Raw genomic sequence first — 24,946 nt, 5'->3', positions numbered from 1 at the left:
GAAGACATCACAACTATGAAATAACACACATGGAATCATGTAGTAACAAAAGAAGTGTTAAACAAATCAAAATATATTTTATATTTGAGATTCTTCAAAATAGCCACCCTTTGCCTTGATGACAGCTTTGCACACTCTTGGCATTCTCTCAACCAGCTTCATGAGGTAGTCACCTGGAATGCATTTCAATTAACAGGTGTGCCTTGTTAAAAGTTAATTTGTGGAATTTATTTCCTTCTTAATGCGTTTGAGACAATAATTTGTGTTGTGGGGTGGTATACAGAAGATAGTCCTATTTGGTAAAAGACCAAGTCCATATTAAGGCAAGAACAGCTCAAATAAGTAAAGAACAACAACAGTTGATCATTACTTTAAGACACGAAGGTCAATCAATCCGGAAAATGTCAAGAATTTTGAAAGTTCCTTCAAGTGCAGTCGCAAAAACCATCAAGCGCTATGATGAAACTGGCTCTCATAAGGACCGCCACAGGAAAAGAAGACCCAGAGTTACTTCTGCTGCAGAGGATAAGTTCATTAGAGTTGCAGCCCAAACAAATGCTTCACAGAGTTCAAGTAACAGACATCTCAACATCAAGTGTTCAGAGGAGACTGCATGAAATCAGGCCTTCATGGTCAAATTGCTGCAAAGAAACCAATACTAAAGGACACCAATAAGAAGAAGAGATGCACCTGGGCCAAGAAACACGAGCAATGGACATTAGACCGGTGGAAAGCTGTCCTTTGGTCTGATGAGTCCAAATTTTAGATTTTAGATTCCAACCTCTATGTCTTTGTGAGCCTCAGAGTAGGTGAACGGGTGATCTCCACATGTATGGTTCCCAGTGTGAAGCATGGAGGAGGAGGTGTGATGTGTGGGGGGTGCATGGTTGGTAATACTGTCTGTAATTTATTTAGAATTCAAGGCACACTTAACCAGCATGGTTACCACAGCATTCTGCAGCGATACGCCATCCCATCTGGTTTGCGCTTAGTGGGACTATTATGGTTGCAAAGGGTCGGAAACTTTTCGGTAAATATCTGGAAACTTTCCAGAAATTTTCTATGGGAAGTTAAGCCTGGGAATTTTGCTTAAATTCATAAAAAACGTTAGCTTATAACAGTGAAACTTTTTTGTGGGATACACTTAAGGCAATTCTAGGTCTTGTGGCATAGTTTGGTTAAACTGTTCCCAATTCAATGGAATTGCAACCCTCTGTATGTACAGTGCAATCTTCGGGCACATGTGCAGTACACTCTTCCATCTCAAAATCTTGCACACTAATGAGATGCTATTGAGCCCACATTACTACACTGTCTGAGCCAAGGACTACATCCTTTCTGGTAAGTTTTGATTACAATACTGGGTGGGGTGAATATATTTTAATGACATCGATGATGTTTTGATAACTAGTAAATAGTAGCCTCCAGCAAATTGTGTTTAAAACATTTCTAACTTGTTAACAATTTCTGCTAGTTAGTTTTTGCTACCATGTGGGTTTTAGCTTGCTTGAGCCTGCTAACTTAGGAGTGTAAATTCACCTGTTTCCATACATGTTTCATTTAAAAACATTTATCTTACAAAGGAGTTGTTTAATCTAACTGTTTAACTATTTATCTGTACATAGAATTGTATACGTTTTTTTCTCTAATTTTTTTCTAATCTTTACAGGAAAATGCCAGGGCACTATGTGTGGAGACATTTCACTGCAGCTAATGTAGAAGGAAAAGCTGTGTACATTTGCAAATACTGTGCCAAATCATATGTGAAGAATGCAACAAAGATGCAGAATCATCAGGCCAAGTGCATAAAGTTCCCTCAGCGCTCACAACTAGCAACCTCTGACAAAAGTCCCTCTACTTCTATTAGATGTGAAAATGATGAATCAGACACCTTATTGATAGCAACAGCTCATGGTCCTTCTGGAATCAGAAGTTTTTTGACTCAATGGAGGAATGTAGTCAGAGAAATGCTGAAGAATGTCTTGCTCGAGCTGTGTATGCAACTGGTTCACCTCTGATGCTCACAGGCAATGTGTATTGGAAGAGATTTCTGAATGTTCTTCTCCCAGCATATACCCCTCCAACCAGAGATGCTTTATCTACTCATTTGCTGGATGCAGAGTTCAACAGAGTTCAAGTGAAGGTCAAGCAAATCATAGAGAAAGTAGACTGTATTGCAATCATCTCTGATGGGTGGTCGAATGTTCGTAGGCAAGGAATAATTAACTACATCATCTCCACCCCTCAACCAGTATTCGACAAGAGCACAGACACAAGGGACAACAGACACACCGGTCTCTACATTGCAGATGAGCTGAAGGCAGTCATCAATGACCTTGGACCACAGAAGGTATTTGCACTGGTGTCAGACAATGCTGCATACATGAAGGCTGCTTGGTCTAAAGTGGAGGAGTCCTACCCTCACATCACACCCATTCGCTGTGCTGCTAATGCATTGAATCTGCACCTCAAGTGCATCATGGCAGTGAAAACAATGGATACACTCTACAAGAGAGCCAAGGAAATGGTTAGGTATGTGAAGGGTCATCAGGTTATAGCAGCAATCTACCTCACAAAGCAAAGTGAGAAGAATAAGAGCACCATTTTGAAGCTGCCCAGCAACACCCGTTGGGGTGGTGTTGTCATCATGTTTGATAGTCTCCTGGAGGGGAAGGAGTCTCTCCAAGAAATGGCCATATCACAGTCTGCTGATATGGACAGCCCCATCAAGAGGATCCTCCTGGTTGATGTATTTTGGGAGAGAGTGGTCTGAAGCAGCCTGAAACCTATAGCAGTAGCCATTGCACGGATTGAGGGAGACAATACCATCCTGTCTGATGTTCTGACTCTGTTTGCAAATGTAAGAGAATAAATCCATACTGCCCTACCCACTTCACTGTTGCTCCAAGCAGAGGAAACTGCAGTTCTGAAATACATCAAAAAGCGTTCAGACTTCTGCCTGAAACCCATACATGCCGAAGTGTACATGTTGGACCCCAAGTATGCTGGCAAGAGCATCCTGTCTGGTGCAGAGATCAACAAGGCCTATGGTGTCATCACTACTGTCTCGCCACCTTGGCCTGGATAAGGGCAAGGTTCTTGGCAGTCTGGCGAAGTACACTTCCAAGCAAGGGCTTTGGGATGGAGATGCAATATGACAGTCGTGCCAACATATCTCATCAGCCACCTGGTGGAAGGGACTTTGTGGATCTGAGGCTCTTTCCCCTGTTGCCTCCATCATCCTCCAAATCCAACCAACACCAGCCGCCTCAGAGTGCAACTGGTCCTTGTTTGGGAACACACACACCAAAGCACGCAACAGGCTGACCAATACAAGGGTTGAAAAATTGGTGGCCATCCGGGCAAATTTGAGGCTTTTTGAGCCTGACAACGAGTCATCCTCAACAAGGTTGGAAAGTGACAGTGAAGATGAGGCCTCAGAGTCTGAGGTTCAAGAGGTGGACATTGAAAAGGGAGAATACACGTAAGCCTGAGAGGAAGACAACCAAAGCTTTAGTTTCTAGACTATCATTTTACTGATGTACAGTTGAATTCGGAAGTTTACATACACCTTAGCCAAATACATTCAAACTCAGTATTTCACAAATCCTGACATTTAATCCTAGTAAAAATGATCTGTCTTATGTCAGTTAGGATCACCACTTTATTTTAAGAATGTGAAATGTCAGAAAAATTGTGGAGAGAATGATTTATTTCAGCTTTAATTTCTTTCATCACATTCCCAGTGGGTCAGAAGTGTACATACACTCAATTAGTATTTAGTAGCATTGCCTTTAAAATGTTTAACTTGGGTCAAACATTTCTGGTAGCCTTCCACAAGCTTCCCACAATAAGTTGGGTGAATTTTGACCCATTCCTCCTGACAGAGCTGGTGTAACTGAGTCGGGTTTGTAGGCCTCCTTGCTCACACACGCTTTTTCAGTTCAGCCCACAAATTTTCTATGGGATTGAGGTAACAATGGCCACTCCCAAGACCCATTTGCGACCAAGACCAAGCTTTAACTTCCTGACTGATGTCTTGACATAATGCTTCAATATAGCCACATAATTTTCCTGCCTCATGATGCCATCTAAATTGTGAAGTGTACAAGTCCCTTTCTGCAGCAAAGCACCCCCACAACATGATGCTGCCACCCCCGTGCTTCACGGTTGGGATGGTGTTCTTTGGCTAGCAAGCCTCCCCCCTTTTCCTCCAAACATAATAATGGTCATTATGGCCAAACAGTTATATTTTTGTTTCATCAGACCAGAGGACATTTCTCCAAAAAGTACGATCTTTGTCCCCATGTGCAGTTGCAAACCGTAGTCTGGCTTTTTTATGGCGGTTTTGGAGCAGTGGCTTCTTCCTTGCTGAGCGGCCTTTCAGGTTATGTCAATATAGGACTCGTTTTACTGTGGATATAGATACTTTTGTACCGGTTTCCTCCAGCATCTTCACAAGGTCCTTTGCTGTTGTTCTGGGATTGATTTGCACTTTGCGCACCAAAGTACGTTCATCTCTAGGAGACAGAACGCGTCTCCTTTCTGAGTGTTATGACGGCTGTGTGGTACCATGGTGTTTATACTTGCTTACTGTTGTTTGTACAGATGAACGTGGTACCTTCAGGCATTTGGAAATTGCTCCCAAGGATGAACCAGACTTGTGGAGGTCTACAATATTTTTCTGAGATCTTGGCTGATTTCTTGATTTTCCAAATGATGTCAAGCAATAGGCACTGAGTTTGAAGGTAGGCCTTGAAAAACATCCACAAGTACACCTACAATTGACTCAAATTATGTAAATTAGCCTATCTAAGGCCATGACATAATTTTCTGGAATTTTCCAAGCTGTTTAAAGGCACAGTCAACTTAGTGTATGTAAACTTTTGACCCACTGGAATTGTGATACAGTGAATTATAAGTGAAATAATCTGTCTGTAAACAATTGTTGGAAAAATTACTTGCGTCATGCACAAAGTAGATGTCCTAACCGACTTGCCAAAACTATAGTTTGTTAACAAGAAAATTGTGGATTGGTTGAAAAACGAGTTTTAACGACTCCAACCTAAGTGTATGTAAACTTCCGACTTCAACTGTATGTTGAAAACGTTTTTGGGAGATACGATGGATCATTCAATATTCCCTTTCTTTTGTTGTTCAGTAAAATCATCCCACGTGAAAAGTAAACTCATTTAATTAAAGTTCAATTCGTAACTAAATATTTTTTTTTGTTATTTCTATTTGAAGGATTTAATCATTTGCAATTATGTCTACTTATGATAAGGAAAAAGCTTTATGTTTCTGTCTCCATATGATATGGTAAATATATCCAATGCGAATAACATCTACATTTAAATGGTAGTAATATTAATTTGCATCTATTTCCGTTAATTCCTATATATTCCCGTTAATTCCCACGGAAAGTTTTCCCCTCTGAATATTTCAACAGGACAATGACCCAAAACACACCTCCTGGCTGTGTAGGAGTTATTTGACCAAGAAGGACAGTGATGGAGTGCCCTCCAAAATCACCCGACCTCAACCCAATTGAGATTGTTTGGGATGTGTTGGACTGCAGGGTGAAGGAAAAGCAGCCAACAAGTGCTCAGTATATGTGGGAACTCCTTCAAGACTGTTGGAAAAGCATTCCTCACGAAGCTGGTTGAGAGAATGCCAAGAATGTGCAAAGCTGTCATCAAGGCAAAGGCTGGCTACTTTGAAGAATCTAAAATATATTGTGATTTGTTTAACACTTTTTTGGTTACTACATGATTCCATATGTGTTATTTCATAGTTTTGATGTCTTCACTATTTTTTAGAAAATAGTCAAAATAAAGAAAAACCCTTGAATGAGTAGGTGTGTCCAAACGGTTTGACTGGTACTGTATGCAAAACAGCATGGACCAAGGTAACATCTTAAAATTGTAACTGTTGCAAAATGATGAAAAATGATATTAAGGAACATCAACAACAACAAAATGTTGGTATATCTTGTTGGGATTGCAGTTTGTGAATGAAGTACTAAATAAATAAAGTAGTGCAGTGTATATCTTATCAACCTGATTATATAGCTTATAGTTAAGTTGGCTGTTTAGAGTTTTAGATGCATTGGGCTATAATTAAACATTCTTTCTACGCTCCATGACCAACATTTCAGCACCCCGGTGCTAAGCATAGTGCGCGCGCCTCAGAATAAAGTATCCAGCACCCCGAACGGCAGCTGAGAGTATTGCGCAAGCCTCTGAATAAAGATTTCAGCACAATGGACAGCAACACTGGACTGGAGTCTGGAGCACACAATGCAGCCAGATGGGGATATCGAGCAACATGGGCAGTGAAACAGAGCGGTTCTTGCAGATAAGATGCTTTATAGGATGCATATGGCTTTTATTTGATTTATTTTGACAAGTTGATCAATTGTGAAAAGTTGTTTTTAAAATAATTCCCATGAGCTCAATCAACACCTGTTGACAGACATCGAACGGTTGTCAACCCGGTACTGGTACTCCTTGTATATAGTCATGTTATTTTGACCCGTTATTGTTATTCACTGTGTATTTATTCCTCATGTCACTATTTATATTATTATTATTTTATCTTTATCTCTGCCTTGTTGGAATAGGACCCGTAAGTAAGCATTTCACCGTTAGTCAACACCTGTTGTTTGCGAAGCATGTGACACATAACATTTGATTCATTTCACAAAGCCTAGGGTGTATTCATTACGCCAATTCAGTTGCAAAATATTTCGTAAATGGAAGCAAACGGAAATAAACTGGGAGGGACCTACCTGAATTTGTCCAATAGAAACTCTAGTTTTAGACTAATGATTACACCCCTGGTGTTCTACATCAAGAAGACATTCAAATGTAATAAGCATAGGCCTACTCATTTATGTCTCTTCCATACCGTTTCTGGGTATTTCTTTCCTATCATTACGAAGTTTCCATCACATCTCAATATCACATAATCACGACAAGACACTGTGCAAAACTTAACAGGGTACACTAAATAATTCTGAAACTGTCCTGCCGTGTCCGCAAATAAAATCCCCTAGTCGAATCTAATAACACAAACCCCGGGTTAACATCTGGCGCGCCATCTGTCCGCTTTGTATTTTGGAGGGAGATACTCGCCGACAAACAGCTGAAGAATATTGACTGGATTTGGCTCCTCAATGGTTCATCATTATGACAGTGAAAAGTCAGTGATTAGCGCACGTGTCAATTGATCAATTACTGATTACCGGTAGAACAGACAGTAACAATATTTCAACTCAGACAGTAACTTTGAACTGGGTTGTGACCACACCGATAAACCGCTAAGGAGACTCCGTCCTCCGATAATTAATCATAACTTTTACGCACTTTCGAGTTTCCTTTAAAATTATAATGTATGAACGCAGTACTGTATGCATGTACCTTATTCAAAATACACAAATAAGAAAGTCATGTGAAACCACAAAGTTTTTCAAATAGGGTAAGGTGTGAATTAACATTTCATGACGGCAGAGGGTTATGTACGCAGGGATAAAAGGCTAATTTAATATCAGCTGGTTTCAACCAGATTAACTAGATGGGCACAAGGGAACCTGGCTAGAGAGGGTGGAATGAAGAGGGGGGAAATGTGTATTCTTACATCCTCCTCGTCCTCGCATGCGCGCCTCTGTTGTTGGTATTGGAAACGGGGCCGTAAGTCTTGACCGGGTCGCGGAGTCTTCACCACGTTCTCGTCTTCAATGATTTGCCCGCCGAGTAGGTGGCTCGACTCAGGTGGGTTGGGGAAAGATCTGTTGGTGTTGACCTTGCCCGTGAACCTCTGATACATCGACGCCATAATTGTTTATGGAGACAACCCTACAGCATGTCAAGAAGGAAAAGGTAAAGTAGGGATGTAGTCTTATTAACGCGCTGTTTAAAACTTGGATTTAGGCACGGGAGTCCTTTTTACGGTCGGAATCGGTGCCCTGAACAAGCAGACACAATTCTTGTCAAATTATATTTTCGATAATATATTGTCCCATTTCAGGTTTTTAGGATAATAAATTAGACAGGAAGGTCCAAGAAGAACGAGACACAATTAGTTGAGGTCTTACTCTGAATTCACAGCACGTAGTTTCATCCTTCAAACCGTTTGGGAAATATGGATCCTTTCCATCCTATTCGATGCCGCAGCAATCGGGTTTCTGCGCCCTCCAAACTTGAACCAAAATGAATGAACGTTTGCAAAAATGAATGAATCATTTACAGCATACAAAGTGATGGTTATCCGAAGCTGAAAGAGATAAGCTGCAATGCTCCTCCCCTCCGCCCCCCGCCCCCCCTCTACCTCTCTTTGCATAAGTGACCGGCGCTGATAGAGAACTGTTGAAATACTTAAATACCACATCACTCATTACCTTTCAAATAAACGGAACCCTCGAGTTCTGTCCCATTTATCCAAGCGACAGCATGTAAAAAAGAAACACACACCGAAGCTGTGTCAGCCAAAAAGGAATGATCAGTGCTTTGCAGATTGATTGCATGGGTACATGAAATCTATATTCCGAGTTTATGATATTTCCCCCACAGGCTCCACCGGCGCTGCAGGTGTCATAGTATAAGACTGCCCCCATGTGGCGAAACGGCAGGTGAGATAATAAAGGGTATGAAAGTCACCAACATTTATAAGACCGTTGTATTGTCACTCGATTAGTTAAAGTTATATTACTGGGTAAACTAATTATTTTTAAAATGATTAAAACCCAGTCATAGGGAGAGTAAAAAGACACAGAACGTTGGTCAAACACTTGATATTATAAATAAATAAAGGTTAAATAAAATGAAACAAATATCTGTGGGTCACAATGAAATGTATTTTACACCACATCAGACAAAGGCCAAAGAAATCAAATAAATATTTGGCTGAGTTACAATAACTTCACTTAAATAGTAAAAGTCAGCCTTTCTTAACTATTGGGAGTGAGACTGGGGTACTATCAACTATTGAGATGCAACCCTAAGAAATCTACACAGCAAGCAGCTGCACCATAGCATGGAGCATCATTTTGTAGCCGGGAAGCTTAAACTGCTATTCTGTTATGAACTGAAAAAAAGAACCAAAGTATTAGGTATGCTTTTGCGTGTCTAATGCTGCGATATCGAAAAAACTATTTTCTGAGCAGAGTTTCTAAGATGATTTAGACTTGTATTGCCTCAAGGAGTAATTGGATACACAAATCAAAATCTCTGTCTCCCATCTGCATGGTGTAAGGATCTATTTTCCAGCAGGTACCTGGGAGAGAGCATAATAATCTAAAACTAATCCTGGCTGTCTCTATGGCATACAGAACACTCCAGGCAGAGGAGTTCCTAGAAAAAGGACATCTGCTGAGTGCTGTGGGATTTGCATATGCAAAAGACTCTGTAAACGATACACCCTGCATAAACATTACCTGCAGGGACTGTGGTGCAGAGGCAACGACTGTTGAGATTCACCCCAAAATTGTTTGTTAGAGAACAGAGGCACTGCATGACACACACACACACACACACACACACACACACACACACACACACACACACGCACCAGTGGCGGTTGGTGCTGTTTAATACAAAGAAGGATTTGTAAAAACATTTTTTAGAAGCATGGCCTTATTTCTATTACATCATAATGGATGACTGTCATTCATATTCCGTTCACCCAGCTCAATGTAACATCGATAGGTTTAGGCTACTGCATGATACTCAAATTTCCCCTATCTACAACCTAGTCGAGAGAGGAATTGGGAGTAATCAAGTTGACAGACAGTGACACATTAAATACTGCCTTGCACACTCTTGCCTGCATCTAAGCTGATCTAGGGTGTAATCATTAGTCCAAACATCAGTGGTGTAAAGTACTTAAAGGAAAGGTTCACCCGTTTTGAATGTTATATTGTTTTTGTGCATCTCTGAGTGATGTTCTATCGATTCCCTGGGTCATTTCATGATTTCATGTGTATCTGAGATACTGCCGATCAAGCAGGCAGAAATCCGTCCGGTATGACGTAGGACTGTGATAAAGTCTCTCTCACTTCACTGGAAGTTAATAGGAGTACGACTTTTAGATGGTGAAAACGTCTATCATACATGTCAGATTTCAATACTGGCCGATGTCATGACTCAGGAGGATGTCTTCTCTCAAATGAGCCATTGATCATATTTTTGCGATATTCCTACCTTGAGAAATGTGGAATTTAATTTAACTGAGGGTTTAACACATTTCCCCTATTTGTCTGCTTCTTTAGTCCAGGGTGCATTGCATGGTGCTGTTGCCAGAGATATTATAGAAAGGAGATAGGAATTCAAAGAATAAAGGAACGTATAACCCCCCACCCAGCAGACTGTTGACCAATCGCGTTCACGTTGTCATGCTGCGTCACGCGGTTGCTAAGCTAATTGTAACCGCAATCCCTTCTCAAAGTCGGTGTATATGTTGAGAAACTTGCCTATTTTCTTCAAAAGTACATCATGTCACAATTTCAAAGCTATACGATACTACAAATATCAAGTTAATTATCTTACATCTCGGAAAAGATTTGTAATGTTGTAACTTTTGCTGACGAAATTCGTGCTAATGTTGGGTTTTTGACCTAGCGCCCAGTAGACTACCATTCACTCCATGAAGGAGAGCGCTACTTGTCCCAGAATCGCCCAGAATGCACCGTGCGGCCCATTGTCGTAGCATAGGCAATGTTTCCCATCTCCTCAAAAGTATATCTGCCGTTGCGAATGTCAGATCCACTCTATGAGGCACATCGATCTGCAGGTTGAACATGGTGAGATTGTAGACTCCTAAATTGATAGTGCAGTTTGTTCAGCCAATTTTACAGCTAACTAGTTACTTCACATGCTGATATTGTCTTTGGTATTATTGTGTGTAGCTACGTTTGCTTGCTAGCTAGCTGTCACATGCGCTTACTTACAAGCCTTCAACCAACAACCTTGGAATTCTCTCACTATATCTCACCTCCTCACCTCATTTCCTTTCCTTCCCCATCTCCCCCACCAAGCCTATAAAGTGCTAAGCTAGGAGATGTGGATAGAATACACACTAAATGTGATTACACTTGAGCAGCAGTCCCCTGCGGTGCAGTAGCTAAAGGTGGATCTAGCTCCTTTCACTAAACCTGGCGCTGTGGGGAATGGATTCAACCACAGAGCTTAAAAAGAGAGCATCGCTGCATCCCAGGCAGGGTGGTTATCAGGGGAGAAGGGATTGGCCTATCTGGTGTGCTCTAGAGTGCCATCTCACATCTCAATAGCAGACAGAGAACATGAGCCAAGTCCAGGTGCAGAACAGGGGCATGGTACTTACAGTCCTAGAACTGTAGGGATTCCTCTGCAGTAAGACTCATGTGCCTAGTTATCATCTACACTGAGTAAAAGCAACTGTAGGCCCAACCCTTTATTCTTTAGATTACTGTTGAGTGCAAATGTCTACAACTATCCATTGATGGCATTTTCCATGTTCATGTGTAGATATAGAGCAGTACAAATAACAGCAGTTAGTAAAGGCACCACAAGGTAAAGTAGTGATGTCGCTGTCTGTGGTACAGGATCAGAAACATGCATATGACAGGGATGCTGCCGCAGTCCGTGGAACCCGAACTGTCACATCATGAAGCATATTTGCCTCAGACAACAGCTTAACCTATTCTATGCACACTGGCCCATTGCCTGGGCAAACACGACACACCCAACTCTTCGTTGCAGCCGAGTGGACTGTACACGTCAAGCCGTTTCCCCAAAACAAATCAACACTGGCACCTAGTGGATGGATAATGGTCTATTTATGTGTTTATGCACATTTACATTTATTCTTACTTTTTTTCCCGGTTGTAATATATTTCCCACATCCCCTTTAACTCGGGGTGTACAGCAGTCCCAACTATCCTGGGTAATGGCAGTATTGATCCTCGACATCTGAAGCCAAGGAATAATGGCTGAGGTGTGTGACAGCATTCTGAGTGAAATATGGGGCGCAGAGAGAAATGGGACAAGAGAGGATACATTCATGGGTGGATATTCCCTATACCCACCCATGTCCTTTCCTAATGTTTTACTCAATGTATCACCTATCAGTCAGTGCACTACATGCCAATCTGATACAAAAATAGATACAGAAATACATACATTGGGGGGATATTCTCTAGTTCAATAAAACAAAATCTCTCCAATACATCCCTTATTCCTATGAGACTCTCGAATCAGAAATGCTTTCTGAGATTCTTCTCGGAGACAATCCTTGCAGATTTAGGCCCGGTAAGGTATTGTCCATCTCCATTCTATATGATGGATGTTATCTAATTCCGCTCTGCATTATGTGAGCTACACATATCAAACCTACTGTCTCCCAAAGGAACGTAGCTTTTCCAGACAGAAGCAGATTGTGGATCCATGTCTCCCAAACTGGGGACATGGGGGATAAAAGCCTGGCTCCTACGGAGGAGGTGTGGTGCAGTGGCAGCTCTCTGACAGCGACTGCCAGACTGCCAGTCTGACACACACACACACACACACACACACACACACACACACACACACACACACACACACACACACACACACACACACAGTACTCAGGGTGGTCAATCACCCTGTTACCTTAAATGACAGGTCAACGAAGAAGCCCAACAGTTAGGCTAGATGAGAGATGGGTGACATTGAACAACATATCACCCCACCTCTTTAAGGAATACCTAGGATAGGATAAAGTAATCCTTCTAACCCCCCCCCCCTTAAAAGAGTTAGATGCACTATTGTAAAGTGGTTGTTCCACTGGATATCATAAGGTGAATGCACCAATTTGTAAGTCGCTCTGGATAAGAGCGTCTGCTAACTGACTTAAATGTAAATGTAAATATCATATAGGACTATCAACAATAGCAAGACAATGCATTCAGTATACACTGACCCTGCAACAACAATTGAATAGGGTCCTTACTGTGAGACAGAGTAATTTCTTTCAATCCAAAATTAAATTCATAACGCAAGTTCTCTGTCCTAAATTGTTAATCAGAAACTGGGATCGGTCTACTGATTCCATTAACTCTGCATTAAAACATTGTAAATGCCAAATGTTATCAGCATAACACAATAAACTGTGTATCCAAACAATTTCTAAAACTCCTAATCTACTCTTATACTGCCTGATGCAGAAAATAAGTATCTTAAACACTATTTCTCCCAATGGATGCTCTCTTCTGTCCTCAGTAAAACTCTTCTATTGGGTTTAATGAGTCAAAGATTGATAGGACAGAATTAGAACACTGCCAACAATGGGTTTCAGAATGCTCCTTTCCTCCATCACCAGCGACAGGCTCATTTGATTGCTACAGTGGGTACAGTGAGTATTAGTGTCTTTACGGTAGCAGTATGTACAGTGAGTATTAGTGTCTTTACGGTAGCAGTATGTACAGTGAGTAATGACAGCAGCACCATGTAAATGATTGGCAACTAGGTAAAAGTCATAAAAGTGAAATTCCCTCCTACGAAGTTTAAGGGAAGTTGAGACCTTTGAGGGAAAGTATCAGAATATCAGGCAAAAAAACAACCAAAAACCTCTTAGAAAGGGAATGGAGCAGACTGTCTCAGCAGGGAAAAGCGATGGAGCGAGGGATCGAGAGAGAAAAAGCCCATGAATTTATCCTCTCTTGTCCCATTTCTCTCTGCGCCCCATATCTCACTCAGAATTCTGTCACACACCTCAACCTTTATTCCTTGGCTTCAGATGTTGAGGATCAATACTGCCATTACCCAGGATATTTGGGACTGCTGTACACCCCGAGTTAAAGGGGAGAAACTTAGCCCCCATAATCCTGGCTGTTACATGTAACCCCCCCTGGAAGCGCCTGCAATGTTTCATGAACGTGACATGGTCTAGAAAATGTAGCTGACACAAAGATGGCTACGCTTATCTCCTCATGAGGTGGCAATCCTTAAGTATAAAGCATGGTGTGTGAGTGTGAGAGTGTGTGTGTGTGAGAGAGTGTGTGTGTGAGTGTGTGTGTGTTTTTCAGAGTGTGTTTGGCCACCAGTAGCGGCTGGTTTGATTGACAGATAGAGATTGAAGGTGCCGGAGCTTGACCGTGTCGGTCTTAAAGCCAAAAGGTGAAATTAATAGGTCCCGTCATTGGTTTCACCACAACACCCACTGACCTACACCAATCAAAATACAACACATATGGTGATTGACACCTCCATTATGCCCAATACCAGCACTCTAATGGGGAAAAAAACAGTACATCCATCATGAAGTAAACAACATTTTATAAATGACAAATGGGGGGAAAAGTTTCAATAAACCATTTTGCCCACTGTGCAGTTTTATGATGTGTCGGAATCAACTGTGGAATTCTGTAGCACACTGACATGAAGCATGGCAAATTGAGTCCCAATCCTATTCGAAATGGGAAAGATAAAGTCCCTGGGAAATTTAGAGGGACAGAGAGGGGAGGGGGTGAGGAGGGAGGGATTGTGTGTGGGGGAAAACATTGGAGAGCGAGATGTAGGCAATGTGCAAGCACAAGGATGGGAGAAAAATACATTTACGTTATCTCCCACTATTCTTTTCCGTTATCTCCTACTATTCTATAAACTAACTAAAATGTTTCCAAAATATAGCCACTTAAATAAGTGTACACATATGGTTTACATTTTTCAAAGGTGCTTTGTTCAATTGCCATAGTGAATATATGTGAGGGGTGCCCAACCCTGGGGTGTATTCATTAGTCGGATTCCATTGCGAAACGTTTTGGGTGTTGCAAAATGTTTTACCGTTTACTCTAGGAACCAAACGGAAGTAAACTGAACAAACAAAGCGAAACGGGGAGGGACCTACCTTAATTTGTCCAATAGTAACTTTCGTTTTCGTTTTGGGTAATGGTTTCCGTTGGCAAAATGTTTTGCAACAGACAAAACGTTTAACAACAGAATCTAACTCATGAATACACCCCTCGTTTCTGAAACTAGTTTGAGGATGGGTAAATCATAGAAATGTATTATATTTCTATGGGGCCAATGTCCTTTCGGGACCTTGGTTGTCCATGGCTGGGGATAGGTTTGTTTGCTAGCAATTAGGGATGGGCATTTGAAATAATTTCACTATTTGAATAATATCATGACATTTTTCAGATACCCGGATAGTCGAAAAGCGTTATTATTATTTTTTCTTTGTTGAAACTGCTGCGCAGCCTGCACAACTCGGGAGATAAGGTGCATGCTGCGGCAGGGCGGGGGATGGGCAGGGGCCTGTGCTGTGTAGCGGTTTTCCCAGCAAATTGTGTTACGGGTAGAAATGTATTGGTCGCGGGTTGCAGTTTTTGGGCTACTTCTAAATTGCACTACGGCCGCAATGGCATTTCTCTCTTATTTTATTTTTTATATATTAATAATTCATTTCACTGATACCTGCAGGCAGTGAGGCAGGCTGCTGGGTGAGTGGTGAGAAGGGAGGGCCTGAGGGGTGTTGAGAGAGCACTGCAAGCAGCTGAGTGAGTGAGTGAGAGGAGAGCAGCACGCGAACACGTCATGACAAGCAATGGTGTAGTGTAAGGGGTTCCAAAACTTTTTCACTCAGCCTCCCCTTCCAGCATTGGGGAGCATCCCGTGGCCCCATGCGAGTGCGTGCCACGTCTATTTCTTTGGGCACAAGCACTGTTCCTGGTGCAAACTGTTCACACCCCTCATTTCCTTCAATTCTCCACATGTTGTCATGGGGTGCAGAGAAAAGGTGCAGTCTTAAAGCTCATCTACTTTCAATTTGAAACATTTTGCCATGTCTAATGTCTATTCATGTGATATAAGAGTGACTCGAACATTTCTACAAAATCTATGAGCTAAAAAAACGAGCTAAAAAACGTTAGCTGACATGGGCTAGTTGATCTAGACAAGTTATAAATAGCTCTCTAAGATATGAAATGACTGCCATGACGAGGAAAACTGATGATGCACTACCCAATTTTGAAATGTCACCTTGTGCATTCTACTATTATAACTTTCAAGAGTAAATTGAAAGCCGGACTCAGTTCTTTTTGTTATGGTCCTCTGTAGCTCAGTAGGAAAAGCATGGTGCTTGCAATGGCAGGGTACTGAGTTTGATTCCCAGTTTACCCACCTATATTTCTACCACTGCATCACTGATGACAAGTGATGTGAGACGTTAAACAATGGTCTAACAGCACTAGCTAGTTGCGTACTTCTCCCTTGTGGTAACTTCTCTCTTACAGCAAAAAAATAATAATTGGGCTATACCCAGGAACCCTGGTGGTGGGTGTGACACAGGTGGGAGAGAGAAAAGTAGTCACTAACTAGACAAACGTGTAAATGCTATAGGTTATATATCATCCCATCTGCCTTTACTGCATCAAATCAATGTAAAGAAGCTATCTTTATTAGCCAGATGTTAGCTAGCCAGCTAGCTAGCTAGGTAGCTAACTAGGCTAGTTGAGGCTATTTTGCTGAGCTCCCGTCCTTGTCTACAACAACTCCATTCAGATTAAACAACAGCCTACCTGTCGGTTGCTCGTTGTAGCCTACTCCTTCTCATTTAGCTAACTTAATTCCATCATTTTAATTCCATTTTACATTAATTAGAGACCTCCCACTTCTCGTTGCTACACATGGAGCCTCTGACTGGTGCCAACAACAAGCTACACGGGTGAAACCTATGTAGGCTACACACTATGTCTTTATGGGGCGAACGTCATTAAAGCTACATTAAAAAGTTTGTTATTATATTAAATTAAGAATTTAAAATGTCATGGTATATCCTTGTGTAGCAATGTCACCGGGAGCCTGCAGGACTGGTAGACTAGCAGTCAGACCAGGGCGCTTGTAGCAATGTCACCGGGAGCCTGCAGGACAGGTAGACTAGCAGTCAGACCAGGAAGCTGCCTGCCTGGCTGCACCTCCCTGGTTTATTACTTGGCTGTTTTTTGTTTTTAGCACCCAAACCTTGTTTTATTAGCACCTCCAGATGTCCTGAAAATATGAGTTGGAGAGGTGGAGATGTAGAGAATGGGAGGAGTAGAGAGGTAGAGAGCGGGGAAAGGTGGAGAGGTAGAGAGCGGGGAGAGGTAGAGTGGGAGGCAAGGTAGAGTGGGGAGAGGTGGAGAGGTAGAGAGTGAGGAGAGGTAGATTGGGAGAAGGAGAAGAGGTGGAGAGGTAGAGATTGGGGAGATTGGGAAGAGAGGGAGACAGTATAACAGTAGAGGATATAGTGGAAGAAACAAGCTAATATAAATTATTTCAGAAGTTCAGAGTCCCCCTTGCTTCCATTATCAAAGAATGGAACACAATATTTGTAGATAAATATTTACAGCATTTACATATTTTCCACAGTACCTTACAAGGAACCCTCTAATAAATCTATGAAATTAAATTCTTCACACGCACAGATATACACCTCTGCTTGCTAGAAGCACGTCTAACCGCAGCGTAACGATCCTTGCTTGTGCAAAGCTTCAATTACGACCCAAAACTTCCTCCATTATTTGACAGCTTTTTAATTTGTTGTGGTAGCAACTTCCGTCAAATTCTTGACTCAGGGCCGATTCAATTGACCTAAAAAACTTTAGCTAATGCTTTACTTTGGAAAAATCTATGCATTTAATTCCACATTATTCATTTTTATGCCTTGCTTTTTCATTTGGTATTCAGGCCAGGAGAAGGAAAAGGTTGTGTGAGTGACAACAAAAGCAACAGGCCTAAAGTCATTATCGATTTGTTTGTGGAGAATTATGACTATAAAGGCCAGGAGGAATCTGCCCGGGAGACGAATGTCCTCTAAGAAAAACCCCTTATTCTTATTCTATCCGTTGATATGTCTTACATTTTACATTTTGTAATGAGAGAAAATGATGAAATGACAATTTGTTTTTGTGATTTCACTCCCCATTAATTCTCTTCACAATCTTGCATTTCTCTCTGTACAGACCATTTCTGGATGGAATACAGGTCTAAACTAAACAGAAGGAACCCTTTAGCAGTGTTTCTCAAACCTCGCTTCTGGGACCTTCAGATGTTTCACAATTTTGTTGTTGCCCTGAACTATCACACCTGACTAGCACTACACCCGATTCAACTAGTCAAGGGCTTGATGATGATTAGTTGACAAGTTGAACCAGTTAGTTCTGAAATAGATCATGTAAAGGCTTGGGGTCCCTGAGGAGAGGTTTGAGAAAGGTCCTTGCTATCTGGGATCCTTGACATTTAAAATGGTTAAGGTAAGGGTTAAGGTTGGGGTTAGGTGAGGGTCATGGTTAAGTTAGGGTAAGGACGTCCCAAGGATCCCAGATTGCACTAACGTTTGGGAAATGCTGCCCTACGACACTGGCCCTCAATAGCCACATCTACTCAATAGCCACCTGTCTATCCTAGCAGAAACCATCTCACTTCCAAATGACTACATTACAAACACAGTTCATCTTCCTAGAATACATCACCACGTTCCACTCCCAAGTAAACCACCAACCAACGTCTCTAAACCTGGGACTTATCTCCCCACTTCAGTTGCAGCATGATCATTGTACAAAGAGAAAGATTTCGGTCCGAGCTGGGGCACTATATTTCATGGGAGTACTGTAGTGTGAGAGAGACAGAGTGGAATTAGATGCATTAGCTGGGAAATGAAACGTCTTAACGAAAAGGAGTGATGTTACTTGCTCGGGGGAGGTATGAGGTGGGAATGTGAAGCCTTATATTAAGGCTTGCACATCAGTAACCTACAAGTCTCTCCGTATTACATCATGGCTGCCGTTGAGCTCTACGTCATCTGCTCTCAGTAGAGGTGACCCCAGGTTTAAGGACTAACTAACCTGTACCTTCGCACATTGACTAGGTACCGGTACCCCCTGTATAGAGCCTCGTTATTGTTATGTACATTTAGTGTTACTTTTCGATTGATTAGATTTTTTTTTTTAAACTTTTGCTTATTTAGTATAAATATTTTAACTCTATTGCTTGAACTGCGTTGTTGGTTAAGGGCTTGTAAGTAAGTATTTTACGGTAAGGTTGTTGTATTCGGTGCATGTGACAAATAACATTTGATTTGATTTGACAAGGGATGACAGTAGATCCTGGTCGATCACATTAGTGATGAGCCCCTCCCTACTTTCAGGCTATGCTAAAACCCTACACCCCAACCCGAGCACTCCGTTCTGCCACCTCCCGCTCAGCCCAACTCCAAACTAGTCTGTCCTGGCAGCCCAATGGTAGAACCAGCTTCCCCCTGAAGCTAGGACAGCAGAGTCCCTGCCCATCTTCTGAAAACATCTAAAACCCTACCTCTTCAAAGTGTATCTTAAATAATCCCACAGCATAATGTTTGAGGTTAAAGGGAAATGGAAACACTTCAGGAAGTTGTCACGTTCGCTGGAATATATATCGGACCAAGGCGCAGTAGATGTTGAGTTCCACATAATTTAATGATAAAGTGAAACTTAGCAAAGACAAAAAAAAATAAACAATAAACTAACAACGAACCGTGACTACAGAGGTGCTACGTGCACTAACTCAAAACAATATCCCATAAACACAGGTGGAAAAAAGTGCTACTTAAATATGATCCCCAATTAGAGACAACGATTACCAGCTGCCTCTAATTGGGAATCATACAAATCACCAACATAGAAAATAAACTTAGAACACCACATAGAAATAAATAAACTAGATCACCCCCAGAAACAATAACCAGGGCATGACAGAAGTATAGCTAAGCAAAGAGATGTATTCAATCCACTAATACTAATGTGGATTTAACATGGAAACATCTCTATTTTTTGGATTTTGTTACAGTTAACTGGTGTTCTAAAGCCTAGTGTTTCCATTTCCCTTTAAGGGATAGTGGTAGGGAGCCAAATTGGGACAGGTGTATTGTTTATTTTCTGACCCTGTAGTGTTTGGCCCATATTAAAATATCAAAATGTCTTAGCTCTGTTCTGGAGTCTGGAACATACCGCACCACCCTGGGCCTGGATTCTTTGAAAACACACCATGTATAAAACTCCAACTACATTGGAACGTTTGTTTAAAATTAAAACCACAATTGAATCTCATGAACTGTCAGTCTTTGGATCCATAGCGCCATCTATGAATTTGAGTATGGTTACCTATCCCAACAATGTAACTTGGCGGGACTGCCGTTGAGCTGAAACACCGGATTATGTCTCAAAACTACATCTCAAAACTACATCTCAGTATAAAACTGATCTGCTGAATCACTTTACAAGACAAGGATTGAGAGCCCAACCAACTAGAGAAAACTCTAAGACTCTGCCACACAGAGAGTAAAAATGCTAACACATGGCAGCCCTGACTCATGACTTTATGATGACATGTCGGGGCAAAGCGGGACCAAAATAAGCAGATAAATATACACTGAGTGTACAGAACATTAAGAACACCTTCCTAATATTGAGTTGTGCATACCCTGTTGAAAGGCACTTAAATCTTTGTCTTGCCCATTCACCCTCTGAATGGCACACATACACAATCCATGTCAATTGTCTCAAGGCTTAACAATCCTTCTTTAACCTGTCTCCTTCCCTTCATCTAAACTGATTGAATACAAGTCATAGACTGTTTTCTCTGCTACCGCACGGCAAGCGGTACCAGAGCGCCAAGTCTAGGACCAAAAGGTTCCTTTACAGCTTCTACCCCCAAGCAATAAGACTGCTGAACAATTAATCAAATGGCCACCCGGACTATTACATTGACCCCACCCCCCCATTTGTTTTGTATGCTGCTGCTACTCGCTGTTTATTATCTATGCATAGTCACTTCACCCCTACCTACATGTACAAATTACCTCAACTAACCTGTACCCCCACACACTGACTCGGTACCGGTACCCCCTGTATATAGCCTCGTTATTGTTATGTTATTGTGTTACTTAAAAAATATATATATATTGTGTTACTTTAGTTTATTTGGTAAATATTTTCTTAACTCTTCTTGAAATGTGACAAATAAAGTTAGATTTTAAGTGGATTTGACAAGTAACATCAATAAGGGATCATAGCTTTCACCTGGTCAGTCTATGTCATGAAAAGAGCAGGTGTTCTTAATGTTTTGTCCAGTGTATAACTAGACTGGGGAGGAATTAACAAAGGCAGCTCTAGCCTCTGATTTAATTCCCAGCCTTGAGAGAAGGAGAGTTTTGAAGGCTCGCACTAAGGGGGCCGCTATCCCATCAACAAACCACCTGCCCATGACTGTGCCCAATGCAAAAAGATCCTGCATCACACTCTGGTGCCTAGCTATGCCAAATGCATCAAGGTGTGACTCTCGTTCATATTTAAAAGCTGAATATCATTTAACTAGAAAAGTATAATAAAATAGCTTTTAATAGTGAGTGAGCGTTGCGCTCCATTCTCTTGGATGTTCTTGTGATTTTTTTTGGACTGCACCTCAACTTATTGAAGAGCTGCCGACTCCTTTCCAGGCTATGCCAATGGGCAACATCACCCCTGCGAACTCCATCACCTTTGTGGGTGCCGGGAGTGGCAATGCACACACCTAGCGGGAATACAGCAACAACTTCCAAGAACAACTACTACTTATAATGCAGTCATAAATAAAGGTATCATTGTGCAAATCATTTGAATGTAGTCTTCATACAGAGAACAGGGACAGTGAACTTCACCAAAGCATTTAGCAACCAAATTAATTTCAATATGCAACAACTTACAATTCCACATTTAAAGAGCATTGAAGGTTAGGGCGAGCCCTTACCTTTTCTGATTTGGAGCAGGTGGTATTCTGTTGCATCTGGGTGACTATTAGCATGGCTGAATCGACACAGGACTCTTCAAAATGCACTCCTCTGCCTCCCCCTCCTCAACGGGAAAGTCCTCAGGAAAGTCTTTAGTGTGGAGTGGGAGGATTAGCGTAGCCCTCGCTCTCTCTCTCTCACACACACACTCCAAGCTGTACTTTCTCTCTCCAGCGACAAGGCTCCTGTCTTCAGGGTTGTGCGATCCGTTCCCAAGGAGGGATGGGTTTGGAATGCGGGTGTGTTTCAGCCTCTCACTTCTAGTCGTCTTTCTTGCTCCCCCTTTATCTCGCTCCCTCTATAGTTCCTTCTCTAGCCCTCTTTAACTCTCTCCCCCAGGCTCTCGATCCTTGTTATTGACTCTCGATTCCTTTGTTTGGTTTATCCGTCCTTTCTTTCAACTCTTGACTCCCACCCTCTTTTTCCTCACTCTTCTCCCCACTCTCCCTGCTAATCTCTTTCTCACAGCGGTATTTTTCGGTGGGTTCAGCACCTGAGCTAAATTAGAGCTTTGAGCCTAAGCTGCAGGCTAGGTATAGGAGAGGCATCTGTCAGAATGCAGAGCCAAGAGTGTACTATAGCAACATTAGTGAGATAAAAGTATTAGGCTTTTCTTTTAAAGCGTGTGGGTGTGTGTGCTAGCATGTATGTGTGTACGATTGACTCAGCGAATGATAGGGATTGTGTAATAATGTGAGAGAGAGAGAGTCAGAGTATTTAACTGAAGAGGAAGATGGTGGTTTGTGTGCGTGTTTCTATGTGTCTCCATTCACATATCTGTTGCTGCCCGCCAAACAATGGATCAATTCAAATCGATCAATTTAAATCAGTCCCAGTGTTAGGCTGTGATAAAGTGCCAGTGATATTTATGTACGCCGCGCTGCAGGTCTGAAATTACGCTGCCTCCTTCGAGGATAGGTCCCTGGCGTAATACGAGATGCAGATTTATTTATGTAGCACTTTAGGCAGGGGCGTGGCGAGTCAAAGTGCCAAAAGGAAAAAAAGCAACCAATTTACGCTGGCACAACACTGGCAGCCTCAGCAAAGGCGCTTCCACTAAATGAGGGGCACGAGGAGGACTGGAGATGAGAGAGGGGGTAGAAAGGTGGGCTTGGAAAAAGATTGAGTTTCTTCCAAAAGATGAGTGAAGCATACGTGTCTGTAACAAGTAATCTCAACTTTCTATAAATGCTGTTTATCATTCCACACAACACAGAGACCTATCCATAGAGACTGGTTGAACATCACTAGGGTGACCACATTTAAAATACCAAAATCAGGGACACGGATGATTTTGGGGTACAATATAGGGAGAGTGTAACCCTACACATCTCCTATCCTCTGCATCAGCAAGCTAATTTAAGTGCATGTAGCGTAGGACTTGCCGAACTCGTGCGAAATTTGGTGATGCAGAAAAGAGAGACCACGTGTCTTTTTTATGAAAATCAGGAAACATTTCTGGTAGTTATCAGGGAATGTAAACAGTTACAAAGGGAGATCTTTAAAACGTAACTGAGTGAATTTGCAACAAATATGTTGAATTAGCAACTAATAAACATGTTATAAGGTAATTTCGCAGAAAATGTATCTTTCAGTCTAATACGGCTATTTACTAATACGTAGCTCTTCCTTAGAAGCACGCTTTTTGAAACGCTTTTTTTCCTGTGTAAGTTTTGCTGGAATTTAGGCAAAAGGATTTGACAAATGTGATTGGTTGATGATATGACAATGGCCTACTTCTCAGATTACACTGTGCAGAATATCAGATCTTATCAACGATTGGATTACATCACCTGTACCACATCCTGATGATATACACTGAGGGTACAAAACATTAAGAACACCTTCATAATATTGAGTTTTCCCCCCTTTTGCCCTCAGAACAGGCTCAATTTGTCAGGGCATGGATACTACAAGGTGTCAAAAGCGTTCCGCAGGGATGCTGGCCCACATTGACTCCAACGCTTCACACAGTTGTCAAGTTGGCTGGATGTCCTTTGGGTGGAGGACCATTCTTGATACACACAGGAAACTGTTGAGCGTGAATAACCCAGCAGCGTTGCAGTTCTTGACACAAACCGGTGAGCCTGGCACCTACTACCATAGGCACTTAAGGCACTTGAACATTTTGTCTTACCCAGTCACCCGTTGAATGGCACACATACACAATCCATGTCTGAATTGTCTCAAGGCTTAAAAATATGTATTTGACATGTTGTCTCCCCTTCATCTACACTGATTGAAGTGGATTTAACAAGTGACATCAATAAGGGATCATCGCTTCCACCTGGATTCACCTGGTCAGTTTGTAATGGAAAGAGCTGGTGTTCTTAATGTTTTGTACACTCAGGGTATATCTTGTCATAAGCGCAACGTGACTGCAAAAGAGACAGGTTAGACTGTAAATTCTCATCAACTGAATAGGAAATCAGTGAAATACGTGACAAATATACCTTTTTTTATAAATTATTGGTGTTTTAATTTGTTGATAAAATGCGGGACTTGATTGTTTGGTTAAGGGACAAAGGTACAAAATGCGGGATTGTCCCGCACAATCCGGGACATGTACCCAATACATCACACAACCTTGATGTTACTCTGATATAAACTAAAATATGAAGGATTGCAGTTAACTTCAAGTAACTTACAAGTCACCATTGACAAGGGTAAGACTAGTGCCTTATGATGACACATACAGTGCATAAATACAGAAGTGTGAAGTGATTGAAAAAAAGACCAACAGACAGCAGTGGCAAATAACATCTGGAGAACAAAACGGAAATAAATCACAGAACACCACACATACAGATGTATGATCTTAAATTTGAGCCAGTTTGCTACAGTTGTAAAATAATCCTACAGCAATAGGAAATGTGAATTATTATGTGGATTATAATTAATGGACATTTTTGTAGGGGTTGATAAATGTTTTATTTGGGCAAATCAAGCCTGAAATTTCTAAATGGAAATTACAAACTTTAGAAGCCTTTTAAAAACCCAAATACACTACAAGTTTGCTTTTCCTGCTTTGCAGAAAAATTATCAGCAACAAAAGACTGATCAAATTAAGAGCCTACATCTATATTCTGGTTTTAAGTGGAAGTGGCTCATCAACAATGTATGGAAACACAGAATTATCAGCTAATATCCA

General features: G+C 41.5%; 1 protein-coding gene across 4 annotated transcripts in view; it reads right to left on the bottom strand.

The window, feature by feature from the left end:
- LOC139583425 (A-type potassium channel modulatory protein DPP6-like) overlaps positions 1-24,946 on the bottom strand; it is a 385,278-nt gene that overhangs the window by 239,743 nt on the left and 120,589 nt on the right. Inside the window, exon 1 of one of the 4 annotated variants that reach the window (XM_071414503.1) lies at positions 21,756-22,693. The exons of 2 other annotated variants lie outside the window; for them this stretch is intronic. In XM_071414503.1, the coding sequence (XP_071270604.1) occupies positions 21,756-21,809 (54 nt within the window). In that variant the 5' untranslated portion in view covers positions 21,810-22,693. Of the gene's footprint in view, positions 1-7,638; positions 8,203-21,755; positions 22,694-24,946 lie in introns of those variants that run through there. One more of the 4 variants, XM_071414501.1, reaches the window with a different exon arrangement.

This window comes from Salvelinus alpinus, chromosome 8 (assembly GCF_045679555.1).
Source record: "Salvelinus alpinus chromosome 8, SLU_Salpinus.1, whole genome shotgun sequence".
Taxonomy (NCBI): domain Eukaryota; kingdom Metazoa; phylum Chordata; class Actinopteri; order Salmoniformes; family Salmonidae; genus Salvelinus; species Salvelinus alpinus.
The sequence above is the reverse complement of the archived record's forward strand: the minus strand, read 5'-3'. Positions and strand labels throughout refer to the sequence as shown.